This window comes from Stegostoma tigrinum, chromosome 10, assembly GCF_030684315.1.
Source record: "Stegostoma tigrinum isolate sSteTig4 chromosome 10, sSteTig4.hap1, whole genome shotgun sequence".
NCBI classification, from domain to species: Eukaryota; Metazoa; Chordata; class Chondrichthyes; order Orectolobiformes; family Stegostomatidae; genus Stegostoma; species Stegostoma tigrinum.
Genome location: NC_081363.1, coordinates 73,830,841 through 73,848,577, shown reverse-complemented (window position 1 = coordinate 73,848,577; position 17,737 = coordinate 73,830,841). Strand labels below are relative to the sequence as shown.

At 44.2% G+C, this 17,737-nt stretch overlaps 1 protein-coding gene across 2 annotated transcripts in view; it reads right to left on the bottom strand.

The window, feature by feature from the left end:
• Nucleotides 1–9,209: 9,209 nt before the first annotated feature.
• Nucleotides 9,210–17,737, bottom strand: part of slc8a3 (solute carrier family 8 member 3) — a 421,591-nt gene continuing 413,063 nt past the window's right edge. For both annotated transcript variants that reach the window (XM_048538004.2, XM_048538005.2), the window contains exons 7-8: nt 13,611–13,883; nt 9,210–9,856 (exon numbers count right to left, since the gene is read on the bottom strand). In XM_048538004.2, coding sequence (XP_048393961.1) covers nt 9,480–9,856; nt 13,611–13,883 — 650 coding nt within the window. In that variant the 3' untranslated portion in view covers nt 9,210–9,479. The remainder of the gene's footprint in view (nt 9,857–13,610; nt 13,884–17,737) is intronic.

Sequence of the window (17,737 nt, the reverse complement as noted above, 5' to 3'; positions counted from 1 at the left end):
TACTCCCGGAAACTTGATGCTCCCCACCCTCTCAACGTCAGCTCCATTGATGTAGATAGGGGCATGTTCTGCTGCTTTCCTTCTGAAGTTAATGATCAGTTCTGTAGATTTGTTGATGTTGAGAGGAGTGGATCAGGGTTTCACAGAGAGAACGGTCCCTACGGAACTTTAACATGGAGGATTTGTGGAAGATGTGTTGGCTAGATGCATCACACTGGAAGTGGCAGAGGTGGTGCAGGATGATCAGTTGAATCTACGGTGGAAGGAGCCACCAAGGGGAAACTTTTCGAGGGAAGGGAAGGTGAAGAGAACAGAATGGATTCAATTTGTTTCTAGGCCCAGTGATCCCTGGCGTGGAAGGTAGAATCACTGGATCAGATGGGGAAACAAAATATGATAACAATTGGAAAAAGTGGGAAACCCTGATCATAGGGTGAAATTTAACCAGGAGTATCATGTTGAAGGCATTCACTTCAATGGGTGTTCAGCATGTGCGTGCTCTAGGGAACAATGCTTATATGGTTAACCCCAACTACATTGGGAATCTTTAACACCAGGGAGGAGGGGTTTTTGTTTCAAAGTGAGTTGAGATTTCTGGCAGCATTGAATATTGTAGATGGCATTCCAGTCTTGACACTACAGCAGGTCTAGATAATGTGGGAGATAATTAAAGAAGTCAATCTAAAATAGATGTGGCTTCACCCTGCACAATATGTTTTCACTGCAGTACTGTTGGCACATACAATCATTTCTGTAGGTCACTGGTTTAAAATCCTGCTTTCTGTTGGCACTCTCGGTATAGTGGGCATGGTTTGAGTAGGCACAACGTGGCATTTTGGCAGCCACCAATAAATATGTGTGGGGCTAAGGTTATGAAGGATTTATAGGCATATTTGTGCACAGTTAAAGAGATTTGAGTCATGGGTTTCAGCCACATTGCTCTTGAATTTCAATAAGTGCTGGAAGATTTCTCTCTTGTGGCAAAGATGTATTTCATTGAGGAGGATTAGAATCTCTACAGTCCATCAGCCCATTGAGTCCACACTGCTCCTCCAAAGAGCTTCCCACCTAGATCCACACCCCCTATCTTATCACCCTGTATTTCCCACGGCTAACACATAAACCCCTGGACACAATGGACAATTTAATATGGCCAATCCACCAAACCTGCACACTTTTGGACTGCAGGTGGAAACCACAGGACCTGGAGGAAACCCACGCAGACACAGGGAGAATGTGCAAAGTCCACACAGGCAGTCACCCGAGGTTGGAATCGAACCTGAATCCCTGGTGCTGAGGGACAGCAGTGCTAACCACCGAGCCACTGTGCTGCCTCCACACTGTTTTTGATGTTAGAGGTTTGTGATGTGAAGCTTGTTTACCGAGGCCCGGCTGATGTCAACTGTGAGCTTCGAAACCTTCACTAAGTCCACTCTGAATTCGCAGGCTTCTGGTAATAAGTAGCACCGCCCGATAAAATAGTCAAGCAGGGCTACTTCAACCTGCCCCTCCGCATTGTTACCAGCATTCACCTCCTCTTCCATGCCAGCTCCACATATCTGCACGGAGGCTTCCTCCTCCTGCTCCTCCTGATTGCAGTGAATGATCCGGCCTCTATCCCCTCTAGGTGGAGGGCCCTGTTCAATTACAGAATGCAGCACATGACTCCATTCTGCGAGAACATTGCAGGGGAATCCTGGAGACCTCCTCTGCGGCGAAACACGAAAACATTCTGTGTTTCAGGTGAGTCTGCGATAGCCTGCTCTATTGTACTGTGTGTCACCACAGTATGACTGTTGTTACAGTGCAGCTTGAGGTCTGTTTGCAGCTGTCTGAAGGGGGTCATGGGTCATCACTCCAGGAGGTTGGGCGAGTTGCGAATTCCTCAGGATGAATGAATCACGACAGATTCCAGGGAACAATGCACAGACCATCTGCACAGTCAGGGAATCAAAGAACCAGATTAACGAGTTGGTGCTGGTATGGTGACATGGGTGCGCTTCAGGGAAGGCTTCTGACACAGCAACTCCCCCCCCAACTCTCTATACCTGGGATGTTCATCCTTACATTTATGTGTCCCTGCACCCATAAAACGTGGGCAACAGTGACTATTGTGACATGAGGCTATAGGCAACTGACTGTGAGGAGCCACAGAGTTGAGGCCTGGGAAGAGCCAGCTGCTTGAAAAGAAAGGTGAGAGAGCATGAGAGCCGTTGGCTGGGCATGAGGATCGGTAGATTGTTGTTTGAGATCTAGTTGGGCCATGGGTCATTTCCCAGGTTACCCTGAGCTGCCTCCTCTACTAGGTCTCTGAAATTATGGAGATTCGACCTCCTCAGACTCAAACTCTCCTCCCCAAGTGCACCTTTAATGTGAGGCCTAGTCCCCTCTTGCCACCCTGACATTGTCACACACCTCTATGTCATGAATGTGTGAGCACTTTTTTTTGCTGCTTCTTTGCCATGATGAGCACTCTTTCTGCTTTCAGTCACTGTTTTTACTGTCCTTGAGTGTCTGTGTCACTCTGCCAAGGCCACATATCCCACCGTCCAACTCCCATGGGTGTCAGTGATACAACTGTGATTGAATCTGGGGCCCTCTGTTTGCTTAACATTTAAAGCTCGTCGAGCCCGTGAGCCATATTTCACAAACCTGGGTATCCAAAATCGCTTCTAAATGAAGGCAGCTACAATTTTAAGTCCCTTTCAGCTCATTTCAAACCTCAGATACTGAACGTAAATCAGAATGTTTAAAAGAAACATACACATTAAGAAACAAAACAGAGGCTTGAGGGAGGTAGTGGCATTGTGGGTATTATCACTGGCCTAGTGATCCAGAATCTCTCTGAGATATTGGCTCAAATCCCAAATGGTGAAAATTGATACTATGAATGCGGAACTTACTGGAACACCTTGTCTCATAGTGACCATGTATTGTTTGTTGATTGTTATTAAATGAAAATACTTTCTTTCCCTCTGGTTAGGCGTGTACGTGACTCCAGATTCACAGGAATGTAGTTGATTCAGAAATGGTCAAGGGAGCTCAAGCATAATTAAGGATGAGCAATAACTGATGGCCTTGCTACTGATATCCACATTTCAAAAGAATTAAAAATCCCAAGGTGTTTTAAGGCCAATTAAGTACTTATGGAACACGCTCACCATGACGAGGGAACACAGCAGATATTGTGGGCACTCTGAAGCCTCCCAAACAGCAAGGTGTTAATGATCATCTCATCTGTTGCTTTGGGATAAATATTGCTGGGACACAGGAGCAAATTCCTTGAAATACTTCCTGCATTTTCTACTTCGGCTTTGGCTGAGTTGGGATCGTATCTGCAACCTGCCAATTCTGGTCTCCCTGCTATAGGAAAGATATTAACAAAATTGAAAGGATTCAGAAAAGGATGTTGCCGAGGTTGGAAGGTTTGAGCTATATGGAGAGGATGAATAGGCTGGGACTATATTCCCTGGAACGTCATAGGCTAAGGGCTGACCTTATAGAGCTCTATAAAATAATGAGGGTCCTGGATAGGATGAATTGCCAAGGTCAATTTCCCCAGGGTAGGTGAGTCCAAAACTAGAGGGCATAGGTTTAAGGTGAGAGGAGAAAGATTTAAAAGGGACCTAAGAGGCAACTTTTTTTCATGCAGAGGGTGGTGCATGGATGGAATAAGTTGTCAGAGGAAGTAGTGGAGGCTGGTCCAAATACAACATTTAAAAGGCGTCAGGCTGGGTACATGAATAGGAAAGGTTTAAGACGGATATGGGCCCAAAGCTAGCAAATGGGACGAGATTTGTTGGACCCAAGGGTCTTTTTCTTTGCTCTACATCTCTATGGCTCTAAGAATGGGGTTAACAAGGTAATAATGATCAGATGATTTGTCTTCGTTTTTGTGATGATGATGATCCAGGGATGGATGTTGGCCAGGATCAATGGGATTTTTTGAGTACACCTGAGAGTCGACTGTTCAGGACAAAAAAGTGAGAACTCCAAAACCTTCGAAAGTTTTCAGACTTTTATTGTAAATGTTCACACACTTTTCCCTTCAGGTTACTGTACAAAGCAATTTTATATGCAAGTCTGGGGTGCTAACACCGATGGGGCTCTGGGCGAACAGGCATTGTGATCATTACCTGTCTACCTAGAGTCTTCCTGAAGTTGGTTTCCCAATGAAGTACATCATAGTGAGCAAGCCTGCCTTTTTAAACAAAAATCTAGCCATGATCATCAAGTGCACTCCACTTAATAGCAGATGGAACCATTTCCAGGAGCTATGTCACAGATGGTATTGGGTACAGAATCTCTTTGATGTAGTAAAAGAATGAAAATAAATTAGAAAAGAATAAAACAAGAAGACAACAGTGGAACAAAATAAATAATTAAACAATACCAGTCAATGCACCATGCAAGGCATGCAAGATTATGGATGGAGGATTGAAGGTTATAGATCCAATACCCAAAGGTGGTCTCTAACTCAAATGTGGTCAGTTTGTGAATCAAAACAACTATGTTCTTTTAGTCTGCACATACAATAGGTCAGAAAAAGGGCATTTTTAACGCTGCAGATGTTTTGTTTCACTGTCCAGTTTTTAAACTTGGTTTCCATTCATCAATAGCCTTCAGTGCTGAATCTATTGCAGCTAAGCCCACCAGATCTGAAGTCTTTTAAACAAAGTCCACATGCCCTGAGCATTACAAGGGCAGCAACGATGAATCATATATGCAGTGATTCATTTTTGAAGAGATAAGCACCAGTAGGGAGAAAATGTGACTTTGTGAGACAGAATTTTTTAAAAAAAGGTGATATGAGTCAGCAGCTTGTTTAATTTCCTAGTGTTGAAGTCGGTGGAAGTTAAAACTGCGAGGAAAGTAAAGCAAGCTGTTGACTCATTACTTCCCATTTAACATTATTGCACAATCAAGGTCACATCTCCCTCCCAGCATGGAAAAACGGGGTAAAAGCTACACGCTTCTCTGAGTCAACAGATTCTCAAGATCAGCTAATAAGCACTGTGGCAGTTACTTCCTCAAATATTCTTGGGATTATTCTATCTTTGCTTCTGAAATGAGGCTGTGACTCGGTAAACATCATTCCAACATCAATGTATAGTGTTACAGTGCACAATGGCTCTTCCAGTATAAAGTATTACCTACAGGAAGTTACTACAATGTGCATAAAGGGCTCCTGTACATTAAGTGACTCTATAGAAATCACTTGCCAGTAAAGGTTTCACTTATAATCAGTGTCAAGTTAGTGGTGAATCACATTGTGAAAGAGTCTAGCTAGAGCAAACATACAGCATCAATTGACCATGATCTAGACTGTATTAAGAATTAACTGACAAGGGTTTCCTCTTGTGCAAAGACATTAAACTTAATTCCCTTCAAGACATGAGTGTTCATACCTGGATGCAGCACTACAAGAGGCAAGTATCCCTTGTTTGGGGAGCAAACTGTTCTCAAATATGCACACACACACCCCTACCATGAATTGTGTTTGTAAAGAGGTTTCCTTAACCCACACCTGGAACAGCTTCACGTTCACCTGCACGTGCAAGTAAGAGGTACCAGCTGTATCTGGTTCCTATTGCATCTTGGGCTCGATCTGAGGCAGCCATGCCAGTGCTGAATGTCTGGGGGAAAAAGCAATGCTAAGCAGCACTGAAGTGAGAAACAGGCTGGCGTCTACCAGAATCAAGTCACTGTGAATCCAGGAATTCCCAATTCCTATCTCCAGGCTCTTTCAATTTCCCTGCATTATTGCCAAGACATGCCACCTTCCTGCCTGAACATGCCAACAGTGTTCCTGCAGTCTGCAATCTTTCTATCTGACACCCTCCGATAGCATATCTGACGTGTATGGGCCTGACGTGCGGCAGCATTTCCACTTTGGAATGTTACTCCTGAGCCCCTTGCTCTTAATAGCCTATTATCCACCAAATCTTGGTCACAGATCTGAGCCCCCAACCCCATAAATCTTGCACCAGGCTTCCACAAATCAACCTCTTCCCAGATCTGGTGACTGGAGCACTAAACTGTGCACTACTGTAAAGTAATTATGATGAAGCATGAGGCCCAAAACACAGGCCTTGTCAGACCTCCCCAGCTGTTAACACTGTATCTGTGAGGAACCCAACAATGTGCCTGGCTGAACTCCTCAGCCTTTGTGTTGAGAGTATTTGACTAAAATGCGGTTTTCAATCATGTGAAAAAAGAGGCTTTAAATAGTAATCATTGCACAAAGCAGTTTTGCAAATAAAGTTAGGGGAAATTTTAGCATAGTGGTAATGTAACTGGTCTAGCAAGTTAAAGCTATGAACTAAGGCCTTGGGGGTTATAGGTACAAATTCCACAGCTGGTAAACTTTGAATTCAGTTGATGCATATGAAATTATAAAGCTAAACTCAACAATGGTGACCGTGGCAATGATCATAGTAGCTCATTTCAGTTTTGAAAAAAGATCTGTAAGAACCCATCTCATTCAATTGATGCCCTTCAAAGAAGTGAAACCTGACATTGTCTAGTCTCTAGGTGACTCCAGGCCCACAGCGAACTGTAACTGCCTCTGCAAAATCCTGAAAAGCCATTCAAATCAAGGACAATTAGGAACGGGCAACAAATATCAGCTTTGGTGGCGCTCGGACAAAATTATATGTAGAGTGAGACATGAAAGGACTAATCAACAATTTTGTAACAGACTCAAGGAAAACACTAGGTGTGGCCAACTTACACCAGCCAGACCAGGCAACACCTTCGTAGTCATCAACATTTACTTTATTTTGGTGCTGCAATCTTTCTGTGCAACTTCACAGCTATTAACAGTTTCATTCATACCGTTGGGACTTTCGTCGGGGAGAAGGCAAATTGGAACTAAATAATCAAAGTAATAGTTTACCTCAAGCCTTTTCTTTGCAATACATTTTTTAAAATAAAACAAGTCAGTTTTGGATTTCTTCAGAATGCTTGAACCACTGTTTCTAAATCCAAAGATACAGCAGCAACCTTTATCTAATTGGTAGTGATGAGGACCTTTTCTGGTCAATTGATCTCAGACAGTAGATACACTATTGTTGTCCCATCATTCCCCTTTCACCTGACCTTAACTTGTATCTATTCTGTGAAACCAATCACAACCATGGGCAGACTGCAGGCAGTCCCCAAGTTACGAACATCTGACTTATAAACGCTCTTATGTACAACCGAGATAATATATCAACATTAATCTTAAAGATCCAACATCTGTTCGTACCTACTTTTACGTTGTTACGACTTGCACACAAATGAACTTACAAATGTACTTGGGAATGGAAACTGTTTGTAATCCGGGAACTGCATGTATTCTCAACGGATTGGCTAGAGAGGCTGGGTCACTACCGAGGTGCTACATTGGGATCTCCCAGTCTTATAGCCCACATCACTATATTTACTAGAAAGTTACCCTGAGCACAGTGGACGAAAAAGCACTATTATAAGGATAAGTGAGTGAGCAGTCAAATCGAAAGCGACCAGTCAGTGTCGATGTAGTCAGAAATAATCACATCAAAACCCAGAGCAAATTTAACTTATAAGAAAGCAAAGTTGTTCAAAAATTATTCATTTTTTTGACAATTTCAGTTTTGTTATAATTTTTGCACAAATCTTTTCTAACCAGAAAGAAAGAAAAGCACACAAATATGATGAAATTATCCATGCAGACTTTCTCTGACAAAAACGCCTAACACTTTGGACAAAGCCAACAATCCTATGAACTCATCAGCAGGAACTTGGTTACACAGACTGGCTACAACATGGTGGATGCCTGTCAAAAAAACCTCTACTCTTATAGGACCAGCTTTCATTTTTCCATTGAAAAGAAAAGCATTAGACACAGCTAGGGGGTACACAAGTCACTAGCAGCAGAAAATATAAGAGCACTTTTGAATATCGAGCTACTTCTTTGATTACCATCCATTTGGTTATCCCAGCATTCAAACCATATTCCCTCTCACTTCCACTTCAACTATTAATGCCCAGGTCCTTAAGATCTCATTGCCTTAACAAGCCACCTCTGGATTTAGAATATCCTCAAGGTATGTTATTGTTGCTAGAAGCAAGGGCTTGATTTTCACAACTGTGCCACTGAGTCCCTGCTGCCTCAAGTACATTGAGCATAGATTGTATTCTGGCCAAATATTTACAGTATCTGATGCACTCAACAAACTTTGTGTTATGTGTTGTTTAAACTGTAGAGAACGCAGCCCCGTTCAACCAGGCAACTCTATGTGCTGTTATAAGGAAAGTGACTGTGTTATGTCTATAAACATTTCAAACTTGATATGTTTCCAAATTTGTTGCAACATTACTCCCAGAAAGTCGTAAGACTACGCTCTTATCGTCTGACTCTGTGGACGATATGTCACGATAAATTCGCCTGTGATGCACCAAATGTGGTACAGTCCTAACAACCCCATCACCTCTCCCCGAAACCCCGAAAACAATCTCGCGATCATTGCAAATAAAGGGTGCCACCATACAAATCAGCCGTCATCACACCCAACAGCACAACAGTTATAAGGGGCTGAATGGCCTTCTCCTGTTCACATGCTTAAGATCCGTTATTATTGCGTCTACCGGAAGCAATAGTTTAAGACTGAATGGCGCTTCCTTTCGGTTGTGTGGGAGTGTGACAGTATGTACAAGGATGACCTTGGCACTGGTTTCGTTAAAACCCGCCAGAACTGAACAGGTATTCTGAAGAGAAATGAGTTCATCTTTACCTGGAACACCCCTTCCCCACAAACGCCTCAATTCTTTCCAAATCATGATAACACGAGCAAGATTCCCGATATGTTATTTACACGTAAAAACCGGTTTCCAAAATTTACAGGACATGTAATCAAATTAGAGGGCGAATTCGCAACAGGCATTTTTGTTTTGTTTTTAAACTGCCAGTCGTGCCGTGCCTAAGCACTGTTGTCCAGTTCCTTCTGTGAAACATTGCGTTTTTGTTTTTTTTTTCTGGATGGATTAGCTCTCAGCAGCAAGGACTGGACATAATAATTGCTTTGGACGATACTCTGCAGGCTTTTCCCACTGAAGAAGGGCCAGTTCTCACCACAGTCTCTGATCTGCTTATAGCGGACTCTTCAATGAGACGAACCTTTATCCAATTCCATTCAAATAACACAACAGCATCCAAATATTTCCCTCCCACCCTCCCCCTTCGGAGTTAAATAAAAACCCTTCCGTAAGGCAAGAAAGCTCAGGAGTGCTTGATGAAGATACAGAACAGTCCTCTACAAAATGCCTTTGTTCTTTTTTTTATTATGATGCTTGTAGTACGCAGGCTACCCCGTTCAATGGGACCATCTCCAGTTCTTGCCCCCACCTTAAAAGAGTGGAATATTGTTGGCTAGTATTGCATTGAGTTCGAAGAGATTCGAGGGCTGTGTGTCTCTTTGGGGGGGGGGGGGTAGCCAGAGATCTCCTTTTGCGCTTCAGAACCCCTTGATGTAGCAGTAAGCCTCCAACGAAGAGAACAGAATGTACAATAACCACAAGCCGCCGAACAACATGGCAGTGACGACTCGGGGTCCCCACGGGCCGCCCAGCTCCCCCCCGATGTGCGGCCGCCTCCTGTACAGCAGGATGCTGATGCTGATGAAAGCGAAGATGGTGAAGAGGGTGACAGAAAAGGCCAGGGTGCCCGCGTCCACGCGGAATTCCTTGCCCTGGGACGCCCAGTAGATGGCGGCCACGGACCACGCCAATCCTATGCCCAGGAAGACATTGACAGCGTTGCTGCCTGTGACATTTCCAATGGAGGCGTCGGCATAGTGATCCTGTGCGGCCGCTACTTTGCTGGCGAAGGTGTCTGCAAAGGTAAGACCAGAGATGCATCAGGCCAGGGCACAGACACAAGTCAGAAGCTTCGATTGCAGTCCCTTGAATAACTTGCTCAAAAAATATATATAAAAATAAAGCAACCCACGCGACGAGTTACTTAACATTGTTCCCTGTCCTCACTCCCCTCTGGACTAAGTGGATTATCGTGTGCGGCTCTAGCACGGCACAGGCACCATTGCAGCTTCCAACCCGCAACCTCGGCTCGCTCCTGTGTCGGCCCAAAGCCGTCTAAGTTTCGGGGACTGCGAGTTAACCCGCCTGACATGTCACAGTCTGTGGGGCGGCGACGAGGAGTGGAAATCCCGCCTGACTTGTGAGACCGTCAGAAATAGCAAGGTGGGCAGGTACTCCCCCCACTTCACTACTGATGAATGTGGCTTTCACAGCAATTTGCTCCTGCACCCCACCTCCATCACCCTCAGCTCCCCTACCGATCAAAGCTGTGTGTAACCTCTGCCTCAACACATTCAATGGTCCACATAATGATGAAGTGTCTAGGCCCGAAATGTCAGCTTTTGTGCTCCTGAGATGCGGCTTGGCCTGCTGTGTTCATCCAGCTCCACACTTTATTATCTTACATTCAGTGGTCCAGCCTCCTTTGCCCAATGGGGAAGAGAACTCCAAACTCTTAACTGCTCTTTGAGGAAAGAAATTCCTCTTTCAGATTGTGAATGCCCCTTTATCTTTAAACTGTGCCCCATAATTCTACATTCTTCAATTAGAGGAAGTATCTTGTCAGCATCTACCTTGTTAAGACACTTCATGATCATTTCATTATGGTCACCTTTCGTGCTTCTATCCAACCTGTTCCTGCTCTTCTGGTAAGTCAACTCCTTTAGCTCAGGGATCAATCCAGTGAACGACCTTCCCTTTACACTGTGCGGCTGTCAGGCCACTGAGGGTCTGTCTCTGCCAAGCAGCCAGCGTACAACATTTCCAGTATTGACTTAGAAAGCAATGGCACACATGGACCTCAGAGATGTGCACAGACAAAAAAAGAGGGAGCACAGCTAGTGAACTTGCTCTGAATTGCTCCCAATTTAGTTTGTCCCTCTCTTTATTCATGCAACAAATCATTCAGATATTGCAAGTCTATCACCAATTTCCTGTAACCGCTGTAGTAAGACTTCCCTAAATTTATTCTCCCTCCTTCTTCTACATCCTTTACCCACTCTCATGCCCTGTCATGACTTGGACTGTTTTCACCTACTAATGGTCCCAATTATCAGCTTTTCTTTCTCCCTGGCGTACTATCATCTATCCCTTTGTCCGCCTCATGTAATTCTCTCTGTCTGGGCTCCACCTCTGCCGATCCTTTCACTCCTTCCACCTTTCCTGACCCGTCTTCAGCTATATATGACCTACTCCCAGTGACTATCTGCTTTGGAAAAGAATCACGAAACATTAACTCTGCTTTCACTCCACAAATGCTGCCAGATCTGCTGGGTTTCTTGAGCAATTTCTGTTTTTGTTAAGTATAGGGGCCTTCCTGCTCAGCTATGCAGTTGTCACTGTGTTCCCTAACTTGTTGAACAGCCGGCCTTATTTGGCTAAGGATACAGACTGAAAACTTCCCGTGTGACAGGGTGCTGTGGCTACCATTCAGCGCTACTGAAATCTGAGAAACTCCCATTTCTTTTGCCTGGTCGACTGGGTAGCATTGCAGGCCTGTGGCTAACACTGCTGTCCAGAGCTCTCACATAAAAGCATTATTTTATCAGCATGCACAAAGGTTTCTGGAAGTCAGCATTTCGACAAGGTACAACCCTAGACATGTAGCAATTCCTTCAGCATTTCTCTGACTTCGTGAGCTTGTTGGAAGTTGGTGAACTGGGAACTGGATGGTCGTAATTGTTTTAAACTAAAATTCTTAGGTTACAGGTATTGTGGGTGAGATTAACATTTTATAGATAGGTCGCACTCAAGAAGGGGATGGTGGGACCTGACTGTGCCCGTTGTGATCCTTCAGCCCAAACCTTTCAATGGTTTCCCTGTCTGAGGTGGAGAGGGAAGGAGTGAGGGCGAGTGGGGGAGATCTGATGCAACATTTTGAGGTTCACTTTCAGAGTCCGAAGTGCCTTTCGCAACGAAACCACAGAAAATGGCAAGACTGGGAGTGATGTATTACTTCAACATCATTTATATTTGGTAGTTGTTCACAATTCCATTGCATGGCAAACTCTGCTCCTCCTTGACCTTGGAAAATACGCAAAATCGCAGCAGGAACTCAGAGGGAAATCAGCCCCATTAACCACCCACTGACCTGATGTGGAATCTTGTTGAGTATAAAATGGGTGCAGTCATTGTCATGTTTTATCCTTTCAAGGGATTTGGGTATCACTGGCAAGGCCTGGATTTGTTGCACTTCCCTGAATAGTCCTGAACTGAATGTCTTCCTCAGCCACTTCAGCCAGCAGTAATGAACGAAGCACATAGCCATGGGTCTGGAGTCACGTGTAGACCAGACAAGGTATGCTTTCATTTCCCCCACAAGACATGAGTGAAGCTGATGAGTTTTTCAATACTTGTATACTCAATGAATGGCAAGATACTAGGAAGTTCCAACGAACACAGGGATTTTCCACGGATCCCTGAAAGCCACTGGATGGGTTAATAGGGCAGTTAAGAAGGCATACGGCACACTTACCTCTATCAGTTGTGACATAACAGCAGGGAGGTAATGTTGGAGCTGTACAGATGTTGGTTCAGAGTACTGTGTGCAGTTCTGGTCACCACAACACACGAAGGATGTGACTGATTTAGTCAGGGTGCAGTGGAGATTCACCAGGAGGTTGCCTGGGATGGAGCATTTTAGTAATGAAGGGAGGCAAATATGCTCAAGTTGTTTTCTTTAGAACAGAGAAGTTTGAGTGCGGACCGGATAGAGATATATAAGATTATGAGTGGCATGGACAGGTTGAATAGGGGGCAGCTGATGCCCCTTGAAGGCTTGATAACCAGGGGGCATAATTTTAAAGTGAAAGGCAGGACATTTGAAAGGAATTTGTGGAAAAGCTTTTTGAGCCAGAGAGTTGTGGGGTCTGGAATGCATTGCCTGGGAGGGTAGCTGGGGTGGCCAAACCTACAAACTTCAAAAAAGTGATTGGATGAGCTCTGGAAGTGTCATGATATTCAAGGTTGTGGGCCTAGTGTGGGAAAGTGGGACTAGTTGCAGGTAGGAGTGTGTGTTTGGTGGTGCAGATGCAATGGGCTGAAGGGCGTCCTCTGCATTGCATGATTCTATGATGAGAGTTTCATGGTCACTATTACAGAAGTTAGCTTTAGAAATGAGATTTAATTGAATTTAAATTCCACTAGCCACTACGATGGGAATTGTGCTGAAAGCGTTCACCTGGCTTGTTAGATCGCTAATTCAGTGACACTACTGAAGGTCAAAGCTCACCAGCTGTAGCTGAAACATAAGAGTCATAGAGTTATACAGCACAAAAACAGACCCTTCGGTCCAACTAATCCATGCCGCACATAATCCTAAACTAAACTAGTCCCACCTGTCTGCTCCTCACCCATATCCCTCCAAACCTTTCCTATTTATGTAGTTATCCAAATATCTTTTAAACAGACATCTGCAGAAATTTCTGAGATGTGTAACTAGTCAAGAGATAAGTGTTTCTCTTTCACACGAATTGAAGGTATTTAAGTTAGTAGGAAAATTCTCAAACAACTTTAAAATTGGTTTTTTTTTGGTCCTTACGTTTATTTACCTGGTACTGAAGTGCCAAGAGCTACAAATACCACAGCTGTAACTGAGTCCTTCAGGCCAATGGTGCAACCAAAGTGAGAGGCCAGGTCACCAATGATGGCTGTTAGGAGGCCAATCATGAGAATGGACGTGACAAAGCAGGCCCACCCATTCCAGTATTCGGTCGGAGGCACGCAGGCAAACAGGACCTTCCAAAAGACGGTCAGAAAATGCATCACATAGTCAAAACACGAGGGCAGCCGTTCCTCTCCTGTGTCTTCGTCCTCTTCATCACCTGGCAGACATATCAGAGGCAGACCATGTTAAGTGAGCAGGCAATCATAGGGTCTCACAAGAGAAGGTGGCTTTTACAGTGTCAACAGTAAAGTATAATGGGCTCAACGCAACAACAAAAACAAAGTTGCTGGAGAAGCGCGGCAGGTCTGGCAGCATCTGTGAAGGAAAAAACAAGAGTTAACATTTCAGGTTTGGTGACCCTTCCTCGAAAGGCTTAGGCAGATCCCTCCTGGCACTTAAACATTTACTGATACTGACCTTATTGTGGCAAACCATTTTCTTGCAAAACTGAACTGAAGGACTGGGTTGGAGTGATACAGATGGCCAGAAAAGTATAACAGTCGTTTCGTTCAGAACCTTCTCGCTTGATTAAAAAAAAACACAAACCCATGTAAGAAACAAATACCCGACAGTCAATATTATGATGAATGGATGGAAAATCATGATCTCCACGTGCTCAGTCCCTCGCTAAAAGGCTCAGCATTGCAAGTGTAGGACTGAAAGTTTCACATCAGTTTTTCAGAACTTTTAAAGCTTTAAACTAGAAGAAGCCACGCAAATGTTGGAGTGCCCAGTCTACAGTTAGTTGCTCAAAGGTAACTTCCCTGTAATTTTTTTCTGGTGCGCTGTACATTTCCCGCAATTATGGCAGAAAGTCTATTTACAGAGTCAGGGAGTGAAAAATATTGTCAAAATTTTCAGAGGACAGTTCTGAAAGTTTAAAAATGATTGGGCTCCTCATAAAATCAGAAAAACATTTTGTTCCCTGTGGCCCAGATTTTGCACAGATAATGTGGTTCTGGAAAAAAGCTCATTACACTGAAACTGGCAGCACATTTGTGAGTTCTGTATATGCACAGACTAACACTGAAATCCATAATTTAATGAGAACGATTCCATCCTTCTACGGAAGGTGAAGCTCGCAGATTGCCATCACGGGCAATTTTTGAAATGATAAAATTTTTATCACACTGGAAAAATTCCAGTCTCCAGATCAGCTACTAGTGGATGGAGCACCAGAATGGTGTATCAGGACCCTACGCAATTTCCGACATGCAGACCACCGTGGGAATTCCCCTGAAGTTGATACCCAGAAAATAACTCCAGGCAGAATCTTGTCAAAGGCCTCATCAGCTAATTGGAGAGCCAGCAATGGGCCCACGCTGATCCTTCTAAGGAAAGCCCCTGCTTGCTGGTGGAAGAGCACTCTGGGAGGTTTCAGGCCACAGAGTACCCTGGATAAAGGGTAAATGATGTGGGGGTTATTATTGGATTGGAGGTCATAGATTGAGGGGCAAAGGGTAGGTAAGCGTGGGAGGCATGGCTCCTAACAGTTAGTCCCCTGCAAGATTTTGTCCAATCTCTCGATCCGGTACTGAGTGCCTCTGTTATATGGTCAACACTGTCCCTCCCAACCCAGGCAACTAGTCTACCCCACCCCTAGTCACAGCTTGTAGCTGGGTGGGGCAGTGGTCCTTAATTGATTATTCAATGGCATTGATCGGCTGGGGGTGGGGGTTGCAGGAGGGTCAACCTTGGGTCTTTCTGCCCATAATTGAGTTCTGGTTGCGGTGAGAAGGTTGGGATTGGGTTGCACCGCCGTCCCAGCTAAGAGACTGTCCACCCCGTCTCCAAATCATCGCCTGTGGAGCCGAAGATCTTACTCCCAGCTAGGTTCTTGGAAAATTACGAGACTGAAAGATTGAAAAGCCCTGGGCTTCCCGTGGAATCGGATTTAACATTTTGCTCCCTATGGCCCAGGCTTTGCAGAGGTAATGTTTGAGAGAAAGCTCATTGTCATTACTGCACTGAAACTGGCGGAGTTCTACATCTGCACAGAATAACTCCGAAATCTAATCACTGACAGTAACCACAACATCTCTCTCTCACACTAATCACTGACAGTAACCACAACATCTCTCTCTCACACTAATCACTGACAGTAACCACAACATCTCTCTCTCTCACACACACGCACACACACACACACACACACACACACACACACACACTCTCTCTCTCATTCACTAACTCTTCTACCTTGACTCCTACCAACAACCACTCCTTTCGGTCACCAATTACAGCCGGCTAGTCCCTTGCCCACCCCTCCTCCCACCTATTTGCCACCCGCCTCAGCCTACCCAGCTTCTAACCACCCTGATCATGTGGCTGCTCCCCCAATGTGCTCTGATTACTCCAACTGACTTGGGGAAACCACCCAGCGACCTCCTCTGAGCAGCCCTGACGACCAACTAACCCTCCACCCACTCATCACATCACTCATCTGCCTTCCTTCACCTACCTTCCTACACCATCACTCTATCTATTCACTTAAAAAATAAATATGAAATAAGAGCTGGAGTAGGTCATTCATTCTTTTGAGCCCGCACTGCCATTTAATATGATCATGGCTGACCTTATTCTGGTCTCATGTCCACTCTCCTGCCTGCTCCCCATCGTCCTTCATCCCACTTTTCATCAGAAACTTATCTATTTCTTTCTTGAATCTGTTGATTAATTCTACCTCCACAGTACTCTGAGGCAATGAGTTGCACAGATTTACAGAGAGAAGTAGTTTCTCCTCATCTCAGTTTTGAACCAACCTCCTCTCATTCTATATCTATGACGTTTCGTTCTAGACTGTCCCATTTATTCATCTCAACTACCGACCAGTGTTACTACCAGTTTTAAGAGTGTGCCTTAAAATCTACGATACAGGATTTGGTACAATGTGAATATTCCACCTCCTTGAATGCAACTCCAATCGGTTGGAGTTCTGAGAGACACTGTGCTTCACTTTTCTTGTGCAGCTGGGCTCAGAAGATCTGAGAAAAAGAATAAACTTTAATGGAAGTCTGTGTGGAATAGCAACCCGATCATGATAGCCGCCCCACAGAAGATCTGGGCCACCTCTCTGCAAAAAATGCTGAGAAAGTGACAGCTTTTTGAATGAGATGTTAACAGCATTTAACATCAGAATTATTCTTACACACCCTGAAAAGTCAATTTTACCTTTATGGAATGTCAACTTTTCTCAGTATGTTAAAAAAGACTATATTATATAAAGAATATTTTTAAAAATGTGTTATATTAATTATGCTGGCCATTTCAATCCAATTAAACCATGAAGTAATTTGATAAAAAAATTAAAAGCATTAAGTGCTTTTAACAGCGATAATAGGAACTGCAGATGCTGGAGAATCTGAGATAACAAGGTGTAGAGCTGGATGAACACAGCAGGCCAAGCAGCATCTTAGGAGCAGGAAGGCTGACATTTCGGGCCTAGACCCTTCATCAGTGTTTTTAACATCCTGGTTTGCCGTCTGTAAGATTACTTCGATGTGATTGTCTGCTTACTGACATGATCGCTGTGAGAAACAGGAGTGGGCCATTCAGCTCCTTGAGCCTGTTCTGCCATTCAATGAGTTCATGGCTGATCTGTGGCCTAATGCCAGAAGCCTGCCTTTGGCCAATATTACTTAATATCTTTGCTTCACAAAAATTTATCTCAGATTTAAAATTAACAACTCATCCAGCATCCACTGCCGTTTGTGGAAGGCAATACCTAACATCTAGGACCCCTAGTCCTTCCCAACATCTCTTCTATCTGGCCCTAATTCACAGATTGCACTGTCCAGTTCTACTGCCCTCCTGATGTGGTGCCACAGCTGCCTTCAGGAAATCTGCACCCTACTTTTTGCTAGATCTTTTGGACAGTTATTTTTCAAAACTGGTGTGTCCAACTTTGCCGCTGACTGCAAAAAGCAGGCCACCGATCCAGTGGTTTGGCTCGTTGTAATGCAAACATCCATCACTTCAATAAAAGAAAATCTGTTCTGCTTGTGCATGGGC